Source organism: Ipomoea nil, unplaced genomic scaffold (genome assembly GCF_001879475.1).
Source record: "Ipomoea nil cultivar Tokyo-kokei standard unplaced genomic scaffold, Asagao_1.1 scaffold2926, whole genome shotgun sequence".
In the NCBI taxonomy this organism is placed as follows: Eukaryota; Viridiplantae; Streptophyta; class Magnoliopsida; order Solanales; family Convolvulaceae; genus Ipomoea; species Ipomoea nil.
Genome location: NW_017619354.1, coordinates 727,249 through 745,011, shown reverse-complemented (window position 1 = coordinate 745,011; position 17,763 = coordinate 727,249). Strand labels below are relative to the sequence as shown.

Here is a 17,763-nt window from a genome sequence, read left to right as displayed (position 1 = left end):
GTTGTTTTTCCGGTGATTGAGCTACAGTTTAAAGAGAAAAAAGAAAAGGAAAAATCCTTCAGTTCGCCGGTTGCCATCGTCAATGACGACGAGCTTTGGGTGTTGACGGCGGTGGATGGCGTTGGCGGCGGTGGCATCGCGACTTGGAGACGACGGCGGCGAGCGACGGCATTGGTGCCGCGACAAGGACAGACGGCAGAGGTGGACTGGTTTTTCCGGTTCGCCGTGGTTGTCTCCCTCTTCTTCAGGCAGCGCTGGCTTCGGTCGTCGCTGTCTCTCCTCATTCAGGCAGTGTCACTTCCGTGTATCGACGAGCTCCACCGTTGGGAAGACAGCGTGATGGCGGCGGACGACGGGCGACGTCGTGGCTGAGGGCAGTTGGCGCTGCTCCTCTTTGTCGGACGGCGCTGGTTGTTCTCATGGCTGCGCTAGGTTTGGCTTTGGCTGAAGAGAGAAGATGATGATGATGGGTTATGATTTTGGGCCGGGTCAGGCCCATTGGGGCAGACCTGGTCCAATACCATTAAAAAAAAAAAAAAAAACTGAGCCTATTTAGCATTTTGGGCTTGCTTCAGCTTCCATCATCATATTTTGGACTTCTTTTAGCTTAATTTTTCAGTTTAATTCTCCCTTAATTAATTATTAAATTATTATTCAATTTGTAGCAAATATTAAGTTTTAATTTGCTATTTGAATTTTAATTTAATGTTAAGGTGCAAATTAAATTGCCTCGAGTATTGCAATTTATTTAGTATATATAGGTTAATAATGTATTAATTTGCACATCCAAGCATGCTACGTATATTCATAAATTATTGTTATAATTATACATTCATAATAGCATGCATTAAGGTTGGATTTAGCATATTATTAACTCATAAATTCATTATTAATTATCACTCAATTTTGGATCCTTAGGTCAATTTTAGATATTATGACCTATTAAGGTAGCTTGTTTTGGTTTCCCACTAATTTTGAGCACATTTTAGTTTTATGTCTCTGGGACTTTAGAACCTATTTTGAACAAGCTATTTGGGACCTATCTTGGGTCATTAAAGTATAAATACCATCATTTTGATTGATATTTAAATTTAAATAATAATTATAGCTTCTTATAACATGTTTATTAACTTTTAATTATTACTAACTACCATATTTTTGTATTCATCGTTGGTAATAATATTAAGTTTTGAGTCTACTTCGGTATTAGACCATTTTCCATCCATGTTATAATTTACTTAGGCCATTGAGGTTTATGAGCCTAATTTAAGTGATTAAGGGCTATAATTTTTTATCTTGATCTATTTTGAGACATTAAGGATTAAGGATTTAATTGTTATTTTGGCCATTAAGAATTACAAATTATTGTTTAAGTTGATTAATTTTTAATCTATCAATAGTTTCAGGGCCTTAATAATAATATTAAGTCTTTAATTTTATGGCAAAAACAATATAGTTGGTATATTGTTTGTTTAATGGTAATTTGGTTATTACCTTAACTACAGTCTCCCTAAGTATCATAATAGTCATGGTTAATTATTATGTGATAAATTGAGATTAGTATTTGGCATCCCTTAATTACAGTTTTGCCATTTATTAAGTTAAAATTCGGCATTATTAATTACTGTTATTAAGTTTAGGGACTACTCTTATTTTATTACCTTTCATAATAAGTATTATTTCATGGTAATATGCTATATTTGGTACATTGACATGATTACCACTTCATTTCACATGACTATTAATGTTGGTAATTAAGTCCTACCAATAAATTCTAAATGTACCATTGGACGCTGCATCGAGGCTAGTGACACCGATAGTGAAGATGGGAGAACTTTGGAGTTTTTTCTTCTCTTGTGGATCATCATCGTTGTTAGCGCAATGGAGAGATGCGGTTTGCATCATTAAGGTTAGCCATTAATTATCTTTTACAGTTATTATTGATAATTAGTGCTACAGTTACAGTTAACCACTAATTTGGACTAGTCACATATTTTATCTTTAGAAAATGGAAACATTAAAGTGCATTACCATACTTTAGTTTGTCATTATTATTAATGTTAATAGTGATTATAATGTTATTTATTGCTATTAATAATTGATTAGTGATAACATTGATATTGTTATGGTATTCAGCTATGTGCCTTGAACTGTTTCCAAATAAATTTATGTGACAATATTCCAGTCAGAAAATAATTTTCTTGACATTAAGATTTTTCGGACTTCAAATTTTATTAAGTTTTCAAAATTTTATCCGAAAACATTCATAAATGTTAGCGGTTTTAACCATTGTTTTTTCATATTTAGTCTCCTACTTAATGTGATAATATTATTATGGCTATTTATTGCTATTTTGGTTATTTGCAATTTTGCCATTAATAATAATAATATTATTATTAACTGAGTTATGGAGAGTGATTTTGAATCAATTTAGTAATGTTGGAAAAGCATATTTTCTAGGCATTTGACTTTTGCCATTAATTTCATAATTCATTTAGGTCTTTGAATTATGACTGTCCATATTTGGTTAAGTATGAATAAATGAATATTTTGTTTAAATTCATATTCTTTAGTTGGTTCATACTTTCTAGATTGTTTTATGCATTTCGATCACATTAAGTGCATAATATTAAGTTTAATTATGCAATTAGGGTTTGTGAGATTTTAATTTACAAATGCTAGCATATCCTTTTGGTTTGATATTGTTTGAATTTGTAAATTCAGTTATTTCTCATGAATTTGATCTTTATGCATTAAAACATTTTACCATGGACTTACAGTTAAAGTATATATTCAGTACATTATTATTCAAAATGTTGGGTCTCTTTTGGTTTGTACTCATCGGTGTTTGAATATTAAGTTTATACTTTAAAATCTCATATTGTAAATTGTTTTAAGTTATGCAATTTATTTGGAATATATGAGTTTAATGTTTAATTTTATGCATATTTGTCCTAAGCATAATATTATGTTTTAAATTATGCAATTTTATTATGCCTTTAGCAATGCATTCTTTGAGATGGAATTATATTAGTTCCTATTTAAGTTGGACTTATGCATAAACTTTAGTTGCGGTAGTACCTGAATTTAAGCACATTTAGTCCGCTAATTTGGTTCACCATTTAAGCTTTAATCATAGGTGAACCCTACAGTTTTAGTTCATACCCCCAAACAGTTATACATCAAGTATATATGAATCGGGGAGACATACTAGTTTTAATGGCCATGAGTTAAGAATATCTTGAGTCACTAGTCTCCTTAAATTGATACTCTATTTAAGGAATTGGTTTTCAGTGAGACTTAGTCTCTAACCACCTTTCCTTGGAGTATATTTAGATTTTCCCATCACAATCTGGTATAATCTGTTTGTCAAAATTTTAAGTATTCTTTGCCAATGTGATTTGATTTCGGTTCCTTAAAGAATAGCCAAAGCATCTTTAATTTATTGAAGTCTCTTAAGTTTTCAATCTTGGTTAATTAAGGAATAGTTACAGCATATTCAGCTACCTAAGATTATTAAGTTTTAATCACATAAAGTTTAGGCAAGAATTTGATAATTGTCTAGTGATCTTATAATTTTAATTTGATTTGGGAGTAGCCACAGCATCCTTAATCTGTTAAAATTATATATTAAGCGGTTTATTTTGATCACATAAAGTTTTAGACATATCATTTGTGATTAATTGTATGTAATATGATGAAATTTAGCCCACAGGCAATTTCGTTATATTTGTATAATTAATCAGGATGAAATACTAGACTACGGTCATAATTTAGCCCACAAGCAATTATGTATCGGAATGTAGTTTAGTAGTTTACGATAGAAATAAATCAATTTATTTACTTTATGGTTATTTGTAAATAATTTTCAATTCTATCATGAAGTTTAAATTTTATGATGTAAACTTTAGATCATATTTCTTAATTTGCCCACAGGGATTAAGAAAAGGAACATGATCTCTTAAGTTTTTTATCATAATGGTAGTAATGAATCTTATTGACTAAAACTTTAGCCTACAGGCAAGTTTTGTGTCATTTGATTCTTCAACTCATTTGATAATGGTTTCATCATAAATAAATTTTTCAGTTGGATCTAATTGAGTAAAACTTTAGCCCACAGGCAAGTTTTATGTCACTAGATTCTTCTGGCTCTTTAGTAATTGTGAAAAATATTATCATAAGGGTTTCTTAATTGGATTTAATAGAATTAAAACTTTAGCCCACAGGCAAGTTTTATGTCAATAAATCCTTCAACCCATTAGATGATAATTTTATCACAATTTCTTAGAGTTATAAATTCAGTTCAATTATAATTCTAAGTTTCATGGTTTGCATTGGCAAAACATGTATTCAGTCACTTCCCAAAATTTAGCAACTTTTATTAATTGATCCACGGATCTTGCTCGGTTCTTCGGACTAACTGTAGTAAGTTACGTGATTTGACATACATCTTTTGGATTCCATTAATAATAAAATGTATCTTTTGAGCCAAATTCTAACTTGGTTTTGAAAGATGTATTTTGTATTTTTTTAGTATGTCCAACTATGGTGGGGAAATATATCTTCATTATTTAGTTGGACTTTAATTGGAACCAAAAATTGATTATTTAGTATGTCCAACTAATGGTGGGGAATTATGTCTTCATTTGTTAGTTGGTCAATAAATCAATTATGAGTATGTATATTATTAAGTTCATTTTATTAATTTCGCTGAAGAATATTTTAATCAGTGGGAGTGATCATTTAGAAAAAAGATCATTAAGATACTCCACTAAAGTTTTTGGATTTAAATGGCTTCATACATTCCAAATTGGGTTGTATGTTAGACAATAAGTCCAAAAGATTCCACAAATATTAATATTGTATTTGTTCATATAAATTCATAATGGGAAAATTGTAAAAAATGCCCCTCTATAATACGTCAATTATCAATGTCACCCCTGAATTATGAGTGGTGTAAATGTTGCCCCTCAATTATCAAAATGGTGCACATATAGCCCCTCCTGTAATGGACATGTGGTTCCCCACCGCTGTCCATCGCTAGTACTTCGAATCGAGGGAGGGAAAAAACAACTAAATTACATATTTACTCCGATTTAACGATGTCATACACTAACGGGGAACCACATGTCCGTTACGGGAGGGGCTATATGTGCACCGTTTTGATAATTGAGGGGCAACATTTGTATCACTCATAATTCAGGGGTGACATTGATAATTGGCATATTATAGAGGGGCAGTTTTTACAATTTTCCCATTCATAATTTCAAATTATTGAACATTCGGTTGTACAACATATTTATGAAAATGTTGTAACAATATTATGAAATTTATTAGAACAAAAGCATTTAACTTGTGGGGCACTGTCATTTAATAAATTCTTCAGTGATGAATAGAGTCTTTAGTTTCTTCAAAATTGATCCTGGACCATTTCAGTTGTAAGGCTCAAAACAATTTTGTGAGACATATAAGTAAGACTCATTATGTTCAGTTCATTTAAAGTGAACATTGAAGTTATTTGGGAAGTTATGGTGTATGTTTAAGATTCCAAATTTATGGACTTGGACCTTTGGTTTATTGTCTAAGTTATTGGAATGCTTCTGTGACTTGACTATCTTTTGGCTATTTTTGATGAGTGAGAGTGACAGACGTGTCAACTTCAAGCTCTTAGCTGTTAGAGATAGTACTTAAAGTTAACTTATAAAGAAGTCATGGAATATAGCTAACATGAAGAGATCTCTACTTAAGGCATGCTTATAAAGTTTTAGAGATCGTACAGTGTACTCTTTTGTACAATTTGGATTTGTTTTCTCCTTCAGTTGTGCACATATTGTATTTTGAGAAACATCCCTTAAGGTACCGAGAATAAACATAGGGTTTGTTCATTAAGGACCTAAGTTGGAGAATTAAAATGCATGTGACCATAATGGATACTACTCTGATTAAATAGAGGACATGTCACTATGATTCGTGTGTTTTGTTCTTTGATGAAGGTTGTGCTAGTACTTGCACCAAGTGGGAGAATGTAAGATTTTCCCTTATAATATATATTGATATTATATATTAGGGCCTTAATTAAGTGGTGCAAGTTGACTAGGCTTATTAAGTGGTATGGTTGGACTTAATAACTAGTAGTTGTTAGTCAACCAAACTCTGTGCCTAATATAACCTGGATTGATGGGATACAGGATTATGGATTAGTTAGCACATTCAGTTACGGTACTCAGACCGCTCAGTAGATACCAATACACCATCTAGGGTTCTGAGTCAGGTCTGAGGCAAAACATGGCTAACGGTCTACCGTTAAGAGGCAATACTACAGGAACATCAACTATGGCTGGAGATCTACATGGCTACGCTTCCGCTATCATACGAGGTCAGGTTTCTCGTATACTGTTATTCATTATAGTTAGACTATTGTATATCTAACAAAATACACTCAGGTGGGATAACAGCCCACGACTGTGAGACAGACGAAGAACCTGTTGCCCTAGCAAGTTCATAAGCCACTCGATTCTGCCACTTCTTGCTGCTATAAACCGGCCAGTGCGATCCCGAACCACTGCTCCAAAGCCAGCCCCGTCTTCAAATAAAGCTGCGTCTATATATATTGCACTTTAATGTGTTGTGCGGCGGCGGAGTCCATTGCGACTCAGTCACCTGAGCAAGAACCCGTTTAGTGGTAGAGAAAGTCTCCTTCCACACAGCCTGGGGAGCATAACCTGGTCCTGGAGGCTCACAATTGTCGGCGATGCTTGCCTCCAAACGATCTCATTCCGTGCGGTCCATAACGTCCAGATTATAGCAGCCATCCTCACCGCCCTTTCCCTGTTCGCACTACGCAGCGTTGATTCCAACAACCCCAGCATGCCACCGCCCTGTAGAACATCATTCTCTCCCCAAAGGTTTCTAGCCCAGATGCAATCTTCAAAAATATGTGCAGCAGTTTCCTCCAACGCCCCACAGAAAGGGCACCCTCCCCCTATCCATACACGTTTCCGTTTCAGGTTTTCCTTAACAGGTAAAATATCACGGGCACAACGCCACAACAAGTTACGCACTGCCCAAAATGGTTCTTGTTTTCGAACTTTCAAGCATTTCCTACTTCTGTCTCTGGAGGTCGCTCAACGTACTTTCAAGTCTCTTTCTGGTGCGGTAATTTACTCAGGTGCCGACCTGCTGTTAATCTAAGTCCTTGATTAAATTTAGATCAACGATTCAAATCAATAAAAAATTTTTTTTTTTTTTTTTTAAAAACGCGCTTTTGAAAGGAACCAAGCAACTTAACCTTTAAGCATGAAAATAACGCACACTCAGTGCACAAATCACGCACCTTAAGAACACAAATCATGCACCTAAGGTTTTAAAAAGTTTTAACAACTCACGCACCTTAAAAAGGAAAACAACGCACCTTAAGCTTGAGGTTCCCAAGCATGTCTTCAAAGCAACAATTCGATATGGCCGCCAGCATTTTGGCATTGCCAGGAAACAATGGCATACATCAAACTAGTAATGTCTTAAAGCAACTTAAATTTATTTTTTATAAATAAAATTCACGTATAAACACTTTTTTTTAATACTACTGACTCTATTACATTGTATAGTGATATCTGTTCAAAGAGTCAACAATGCCTCCATAAATATACAAGGTGCTCGGCTCACGTATAAACACTAAATTATTAAAAAATTTTAATTAAGATCTTTTAAATAATAATCCGTATGTATATTGATATATTTTATTTTTTAAAAAAAAATTAATCGATAAATACATAAAGGCATTACTTTATTTTACATATTTATATACATAAAGTTTATTTTTATCAACATATATATATATATATATATCAAAGGAATATTATAAACCTACCAAGTGGTTTGTGGTCCACTGGTATCGGATTGCTCTCTATGTGGGAGGTCTAGGTTTCGAGCCTCAATGTAGGTGTAGATTGTGTATGGGTATCCCCCTTCCTTTGTAATAAAAAAAAGAAATATTATGAAAATAGATATGATGTACATCCAGTTTAGTGTTTATGTACTTAAATGTTTAGATTTATAATTATATAAAACAAATATTATGAACGGTCGGTTATAAATATTTTATTATTATGGCCATTAAACTTGTGACATTTTGTTAGCCTTTACTTATTTCATTACTTATGTTAAAGGATGTGAATGGTGGTAATGGTCCCTATAGATTGAGGGTGAAGGCTCAATGAATAAATGGTCTCATATGATTGTGTTCTATACATTGTGTTCTTCCTCTCCCTTTTACTTATCTATTTTATATACTCATATACATACAATCTCCAAGCAATATCGTGCAAACACCATGCGAGAACTAACTAGTTGATAGGTCGAATTACAACATGTTATTAGCACGAATCTCTATCGTAATCTTCGGTGAACGGTATGCCTGGATCTGTTACAATACATGTTTTTATATTAGGCAAGCATGTTCATAGGATTCATATAATACATGGTTTTATATTGCACATGTTCATATGATTCGTATATATGCTTGCAAATTCTTGAATATGGATTTCCGATTTTATTTTGATTTTTTTTTTAGTCGGAAGAAAGCATGGGATATATATATGTTTGTGTAAATAGAAGTGATTTTTCGTATATACAATCTATGTACACCATGTTGATAATATACGATGCACATAAGAACATTCATATCAAACTGAATAGATGTTGTTGCTAAATTTACATAAATATTTTTATTATATATATATTGATGCAATATGAGTATGGTATTCGAAAGGTTGCAATGCTTCAAAATGTTTTCTTGTTTGCAAATGAAAAATTATGTTTTCCTTGCATGGATCCGAAAGGATATTTTGTTTTCTGCCGAAAGGTTGAGTACTCGAAAGGTCATTTTTATGGTCTCTTGTGTGTTTTCGAAAAGTTTCGAAAGGTTAATTTTTTCTTTCAGACTTTACCTTTCGACTTCATCTCTGAAAGTTTGATTTGCATCTAGAAGATGTCAAATTCCTTATTTTTGCTACGAACATGTAATATTATGAATGTGTATGAGAACATATGATATGTTTTGTAGATTACGTCTTCCATTGCCAAATGTGAATTTATTGAGCTCACTTATAATGAAGCAATTATTTAGTTTGGGCTTTTGATATTGAAATATATTCGGCATCTAAAGAATTGAGCCAAGTTTTTTGTGGCTAATTCATAGAGCATCGATGCCTAGAATGCACAAGCTATCATTTTCATACGTCACCACTTGAACCACGTCCTTAAAAAATGAGTATCTGATTGAAAAAGAACCCCTTGAATTAATGGAAGTCCATGAAGGAATATTCCGACCAGAAATCATCAAATGTTATTCCTTAGACACATTTTGACTAGTTTAATCTCATGCTTAATGTAAGTCAGTGATTAACTATAACTTAGCTATACACGAAATAGTCTTGCAAGTGAAACTCTAAACAAGAAGTTTCAGAGAAATATTTAATTGGAAAGATATTGCCAACTTTTCATGCGAGTAATATGTACTCCAGCAGTAGTACAAGAAAACAAATTATGAGAAGCATCCTAAGTTGATTTTAACACTCCTTGTGGCTAAGAAACATAACTAATTGATGATGATGAATCAAAATGCATGTCTGGTTGGTTTTTGCATAGGTGCCTGAAGCACATAATGTTACCCAGTTGAGCAACTTTATAAGGGGCTGCGGTCGAAATTATGACCGGTGTGGTATGAGTTTCGAGCTAATAATAAGAAACAAAGTGATCAAGATATTCAAGGGCAACCACAGTCATCGAGGCAAAATCCTAGCTAGAAACAGGTTTGCTAACAATGTAGGTCTGAAGGGCATTGATTCCTACGTGCCGCACACGAAAGCATTTGATCGTCGAAAAATGTGCCTCATCTTGATGATATTAGGTAATTTGCCTGAAGTAAATACTATGATAAATGATGATAATGAAATGATGAGGTATTGATGAAGAAATGGTTGGTGTCATGATAATGTTTTGAATAATGCATGAAAATATATTCATGGCCGAAAAAGTTAGTTCATGCCTGAAGCATAGAGCATCCGAGAAGTTAGTTCATGCTTGAAGCATCCGAGAAGTTAGTTTATGCTTGAAGCACCCAAAAAGTTAATTCATGGCCGCAATATTTATTGCATGGCCGAGAAGTATATATACTCCAAAAGTGTTTTTAAGCGCAAAGCTATTTTTCGACGCAAATTATGATGAGTGCAAAGTGATTTTACTTTGCAGATTTTCCTTGCTAGTTTTACTACTCGAAGTGACTATTTAGAAAGTTTACTTCTCCAAGCTTACCCTCTAAGCTTAACTTTCTAATCTTACTTCTTGAAATTTTACTTTCTGGAACCTTATTTTCTGAAGAAAGTTTACTTCTCTTAGTTTGCATGCTTATTTATGGAAATTTTCTCATGCATGCAACATGACTCTCGTATGAAATTGACTGGTTGCTAATTCAAAATTGAATTATTATCAATCCCGGAAGGATTGCTATTATCAATAAATTATGATAATAATCTTTTGACTAAATTTAAGATGTCAACATGACAAATCCCTCTCCGAATATGACTTAGTGCAATTATGTGTTATTTAAGGAGTGGTATACCCATTTATAAGAATGATCCTGGACTAATGCCATACATAATATGATTGATTTAAATGGCATTGGTATGAAAAATATAAGCAATTTATATCATATCAGTTTGCCCGAAGCAAACGAGTGAATGAAGATTATTTCATATCAGTTTGTCCGAAGCAAATGAGGGCGTGAATTATATCATGTGAATTTGCACGAAGCAATTCCCAAACCAGTGAGTGACCTAATGGAAAGTTGAGGATAAGGATTTTTGAGAGATCTTGAAGATCTATTTTATTTAACAAGCTTCACATCTTACCTACGATTGTTGTGTATCCTTATAATATCATTTGATATGTATGCTTTCATATCTGATTATATATGTTAGAGTACTCTATATGTTACTCTTAGATGATTGCATATATGTTTTGGGTACTTCATATGTTATGATACATTTTTAATGGCTTTAAAGACCCAAATGATTTTATAGTATAGCATGAACTAGTGGGTCGCCTTGGACAATTATATATTTTCTTGTTGGGGACATCAACTTTACATGATATTGTGGTTATCACACTCTGACCTACTGCATATCATAATTATTCCCCCTAGAACTTAGTGCGTGGTATAAAACCAAACATTTCCCATCTGCGTTTTATTCACAGTGTGCAGTCTTCTTCCTATATCACTAACATAGCGTACCTTTGTGGGCATGTATATATTGATTATAATCCTCCATCTATTATTTAAATCATTAGAGCCCATGATAAGGGATCAATATATAATTAGGTACGCAGACTGCACACTTTATGAAGATCATTTCACGGCATTAGGGGGAGATAAATGTTCGAATTTAAAAAAATGCCGAGAAATTCTATGGACGATTGATGAAAAGATCTTCAATATTTGAATCCACGTACTAGGTAGACTGAACTAGAAGTTCATAAGAAGTAAACTGAGCTAGAAGCTCAAAAGATAATATATATATATATATATATATATATATATATCTACTATATACTAATAAGAGCCCAAGAGAGTTAGGCCTATAATGGGTAGAAAAAATGGCGGTCAAATTTTTTAATCAAATGAATGGCTCAGATTGATCAGGTTTTAATTTTTTCTTTAAGATTTACTAATTTATCCTTAATGAATATGATTATCCGTTAATTTTTCTGTTAAATATTATATTTTCCGTTAGTTCACCGTTAACTATTTAACTTAATCATTGATTGATTTCAATAAGAAAGGTCTTAGGTTCGAACCCCATCCCAATCAAAGTTGGCATAATTAGTACTCTATTTTCCTCTTATTAAATTAAATAATAATTTAGTAGCTACAACAAAAAATAATACATATGCATTTCTTTAATTTAGAATTATGTGTCTCCAATATAAAAATTCTTTACATTCAAATTCATCAATTTATTATATTCGCTACATTGTCCCTACAATGTCTTTATTAAAAATAAATAAATTATTCATTATCAATAAATTAATTAAGAGAAGTAATTTTATTAGTTATATTGTCTTTATTTTTCTCCAATGTAAAAATTCTTTACATTCAAATTCATCAATTGATTATATTCACTACATTGTCTATTATTTTTTTTGTTGACTATTTTTTTAATTAAATATCAAAGTTATAATACAAAATAATGTTATATATTTATTTACCAAGTATTTTATTAATACCATGAAAAAAAATATAATTAATAAAGTCAATCATATTTATTACTTGAGGGTTTGTTGACAAAGAGAGTATTCAAATCACACAACAAATTGAAGTGAGAACTATCTCGCAATGTTCTTGTTTGACAATCAGCGGTTAGTGGTTAGCGTTAGCGGATTATATTAGCAGATTTGACAAGCGGATTATATTAACGGTTGGTAAAAAGATATTTGAAAAAATTAGCTGTTTAGATTAACATGTAAAATGACCTAAGGGTATACATATATTTAATAATAATAATAATAATAATAATAATAATAATAATAATAATAATAATAATAAGGAATAAGGGTCAAATAAGCCATCGAACTGCACACGATAATACAATTAGACCACTGAACTTTAAAAACCAACAATTGGGTCCCTAAACGAACAAATTTTGAACAATTATTCCAATTTAAAGGTTTTTAACAGGTCATCCTCCCAAATTAATTATTTTAAAAAAATAAATTCTAAAAATTAATTATAAAAAAAAAAACAAAAAAAAAAAAAAAAAAACAAAACAGGACTCTGCCGACGAAGAAACCCACTTCGTCTCCGGCCGGTTTCTTCAATTCGTATAATAGAAGAAGAAAAATGGGATTTCTTGTAACGACCAAGAGAAGGGACTGCTTCCACTGTTGTGTTCATATGTTTCTACCATTCAATTTCGTTCTTGTTTTGTTTTCTTCTGTTAATAATTATAATAATTATTGTTGTTATTCCAGTATTATTCTTTTAATCCTCTATAATTTTTTCCCCAATATATATTTATGTAGTTACGAAGTATTATTTATGTTGATGCGCCTCGAAATTTCTTGCTTTTATGCATTCTTCGCTGTCACGGTAGAAGAATCTTTGGCGATGGGGCTATTTAGCCCTAGCAAGCTAGGGTGTGCTCCTGCGATACAAATCTTGGCGTTGTGAGCTTTGATTGATCTGCAATGGAGGGGGGTTCAGAAGGAGAGCACTAATGCATACATGGCACTATGTTGGGCTAGAATAGTAGAAGAAACCGGCCGCCGGAGTCCTGTTTGTTTTTCGTTTTGTTTTGTTTTTTTTTTAATAATTAATTTTTAAAATTTATTTTTTAAAAAAATAATTAATTTGGGAGGATGACTTGATGACCTGTTGGAAACCTTCAAATTGGAAGAATTGTTTGAAATTGATTAGTTTAGGGACCCAATTGTTAGTTTTTTAAGTTCAGTGGTCTAATTGCATTATTGTGTGCAGTTCGATGGCCTATTTGACTCTTATTCCTAATAATAATAATAATAATAATAATAATAATAATAATAATAATAATAATAATAATAATAAGTCAATCATGTTAACTACTTGGGGGATTTATTGACAAAAAGAGTATTCAAATCACACAACAAATTAAAGTGGAAAACTAACCCGCAATGTCCTTGTTTGGTAATCAGCAGTTAATTATTCAATATTAGTATATATTTAATATTTTATACCCTAATTTTTATTTGCTCTCCCTTATGTCCCGTATTTGGTTTCAACCATACATATACAATTATTTTATTCACAATTATAATCAATCTTGACTATATTATCTTGCATTTGTAAACTTAGAATTACCTATTTAAATACGCAAATTCAACATTCAATTATTTATGCATAAAACGTTCTAATTTAATCTTGCCTTGATACACTTTAAAGTACTTATTTAAAAAAAAAAATATTGGACATTATCCCAATCGCGCAATGCGCGTAAAAAACTAGTATATATATATATATATATATATATATATATATATATATATATATATATATATATATATATATATATATATATATATATATACACACACACACACACTGATAAAAAGAGTGACTGATAGGCACATTTGACACTCATATTTTAGGTACATCTTTATAATAATTTTGCATTAATTATTTAATATTATCTAATAATTAGTTCTTTTATATATAATATTTAATATATATAATATATAATACATATAATGCATACATGTACCATATATATATATATATATATATATATATATATATATATATATATATAATGCTTATTCCTAATGTTAATTTGTTTGTTTTTGTGCAGGTGGGCGCCAAAATAGAAGATGACTTCAATTCGTGCGCAAAGTATGGCGAGGCAGCAACGGAAATCTTCAAGACATAACGCAAAATTAGGAATTGAATGGTAGGAAATAGACGAATTCTATTTTAGGAATACTATAAATAGATGATAGAGTAGTATTGAAAAAACGTTCATTCTTCCCTCCTCTATAGTATTCGTTGAAGTTGTTATCAATGTCCATTTGTGGCTAATTTCTAGTTGGTTTAGTGAATTGAAGCCCCGAAGTTCATAACGCTGTAAGGTTATTTATTTAACTTTATTATATATATATGTTTTTATGCATTTTGAGTATTAAATATTCTTCTAAATTATTTGAATAGTTGTATCATTTAATTGCTAGGGAGGCCTACTAGTTATTTATTTGATATAATTATTTGCTATATTAGATAATGTTGTGCTACAAATTATTCTAATATTCAGTAGCAACTGAGGTTAATTATTGACGGCTTAGTGATAATTGGTCTCGGGTAGAATATTTTCCTAAATTAAATGCAACCGCTTGTGCTTGTGTTATTTAGTTTGTCGGTTTTCCTAGTCCCTATTGCTGCTATTAAATTAAATCTATAGCGCTTGTCTTAGATTATTTAGTAGTTAGGGGTAATTAAACCGCGTGTGCTTTAGTTACCTACAACTAAGGGAAAACAGAAATGAAATAATTTCACGACAAATATTCAATTCCATATTAATTACTTTATTAATCAATGATCAGTGTTGAATTCCGGTGGTGGATCTTTACTAACCAAGGTCTCCTATTATAAGTGTTTTCGATATATTATTTTCATTGCTTTATTCGTTCAATTAAATTTCTTGTTTATTTAAATTCTCTTTTATTTTATCTTTATTCTCGATATATTCCAAACCCCCCTACCTTTAATTTGAGCACATATTTTAAACTAGTTACTCCTCGTGGGATCGATCCTTACTCCCGCTACTACGTTTGTAAGGTTTTAATTTGGAAGCCTACGACAGCTCACCAGTGACTAGGTCCCATATATCTTTCCCAACTTGGATCGTATGTATTTACCAATGCTCCTTGAAACAATAAGTTGTTACAAAAAGCTAATTAATCAAACATCTGTTCATAACCACTTTTTCAACCTACTGAAACACAAAGAGTCAATGAAGCTCAAACCCACAACCTCCCAAATGGGAGTGCAACCTCGGTGCCATTAGACCACAAGGTCTTGCCACCCATATTGATTGTTAGTTAAACAACTAATAGTGGTCAAATAAGTCAAAATTGACTAATAGACTAATTATTTTACCAAACAGGTCTAATATATAAAAACACACATACAGCACATTAATTAAAATTTTAAAATGTCCCCCAAACATTAATTAATTAAATATTCATATACGCACCCAAAAAAAAATCAAGAAAAGACATAGCACTAGTATTTCTCTAATATTGATATCAATGCAACATGGATCAGTGATGGGCATGCAGTTACCCACAAACTCCAATAATCTCTGTTGCGGCTTCCTTGTAAATCTCTTCTACTGGAAATTGACCTTCATATCCACCTGCTATCACCTGTTTCAACATATTGAATTAAACAAACCACATAAACATATAATATATAAACATAAATATATTGTTCAACTATTAATTTAATTAGTCTATTAATTAGTTAAGATGAAGCATATTATGTTTCTATTTAGTATTAGAACCAACTCATGCCAAAGGTCATGGGATTCATTGTTTATAGGGTATGTATGATAAGGACGAGGAAGACTTACACGGGCATGGATCATGTACATGCTCTTATTATGGTCCGATGACACATGAGCAGATAGCACATCAATTTTGTACTTCTCCAGCACAGAGCAAATGGCAGCTAAGACACCAAACTTCTTAGAACAGCAAACGTTAATGTGTGCATCATTGCCACACACATTGAGTGTCACGTTAGGAGAGGTCCATGTTTTAAAGACATGATCAGAAGGGGGTATAGATGTCATATGTGGGATGCTGCTCATCATCATCGTACCATTGTCGGAAGCAAATGTACCACGTTGATCAGCCATGTCCGTCATGCCCAAAATGGTTCTTGTTTTCGAACTTTCAAGCATTTCCGACTTCTGTCTCTGGAGGTCGCTCAGCGTACTTTCAAGTCCCTTTATATGCTTCACGGCTTCATCAAGAATACTGGACTTGTCAACCTATTTCCAAAAATATATTCAAATTAATTTTCGTCTGGAAAAGAATATATAATAAAAAAGATATTTATTAGTATCTATATAAAACTTGTGTGAGAGCATCTCAGATGAAAATGTAATACTAATTAAGAATTAATGTCATATTTAGTAACATAGTTAGCTTATCAGTCAATTTTGACTTATTTGACTTAGTTAAACAGTCGTAGTATTACATTTTTCTTCAAAGATATTACATTTTCACTTATAACATACAAGTAACAAACACTTTGGGAGTGTTTGGTAAATACTTGTTAGCTGATTGTGTTAGTGGCTTTGACTAGTTGATAACATTAACTTATTGTAGAAAGATGTTTGGTAAATTAGCTAATAGCTGATTACATGCAAAATGACTTTCTCAAAAATATGCTCGAAAAAAACCGCTTTGAGCAATTTTTTTTTTAATTTTAACATTTTACAACAATAAGTTGTTACAATTTTCAATTAGTTGATAAAAAAAAATGACATTTTTTTATTTTTTAAAAAATACTTAATTAGATTACCTTATTAGGATGAAACTGATGAGGAAGCAAAGCTTGAAGATTAGTGAACATGTCTCTCATCTTCTTCCTCCTCTCTCTCTCAGTCCATAGATGTCTTTCATGATTTTCTACAGGCTCTCTAACATCATCACCACTGTCGTTAATATTCCCTGATGACACAACCCTCGTCACACTTGTTGATGCTGGAATTGCTACATCCACTTTAGGCAGCAATGGTGACTGACTAGAGGATGCATTGAAATCTGGAACTGTTTTTCTTGACTTTTCATTGCTCTCACCATCGGAATAATCACAGTCGTTGAGAAAGCAGGTCCATTCTTCATTATTTTCTGATAGGAAGGAATCTTGATCACCATTTACATCCATATCTTCTTCACTAATCTGCTTCGCGCAACAAATTTTTTTTTGGAACTCTCTCTCTCTCTCTCTCTCTCTCTCTCTCTCTCTCTCTCTCTCTCTCTCTCCGCAGAATTTCCTGCTTTCGAATTCGCTGCATCGAATACCCTGTTTGGCTGTCATATTTATTAAATGATGGAATCACAAAATTTTAAAAGAATGACTAATTGTGACAAGTAAATGAAATTCAATGATGTAATGTGATAAAATTTAAAGAGTAGGATAAAGTTTGACAATATTGCAATAGTTGAAGA

General features: G+C 32.0%; 1 protein-coding gene across 1 annotated transcript; it reads right to left on the bottom strand.

The window, feature by feature from the left end:
• Positions 1–15,861: 15,861 nt before the first annotated feature.
• On the bottom strand, positions 15,862–17,479 carry LOC109161654 (transcription factor bHLH95-like). Its single transcript, XM_019310145.1, has 3 exons — positions 17,114–17,479; positions 16,155–16,577; positions 15,862–15,948 (listed from the first exon to the last, which is right to left on the bottom strand). Exons 1-3 carry the CDS (start codon positions 17,477–17,479, stop codon positions 15,862–15,864), a joined length of 876 nt encoding a protein of 291 aa, XP_019165690.1.
• Between the last annotated feature and the right edge of the window lie 284 nt (positions 17,480–17,763).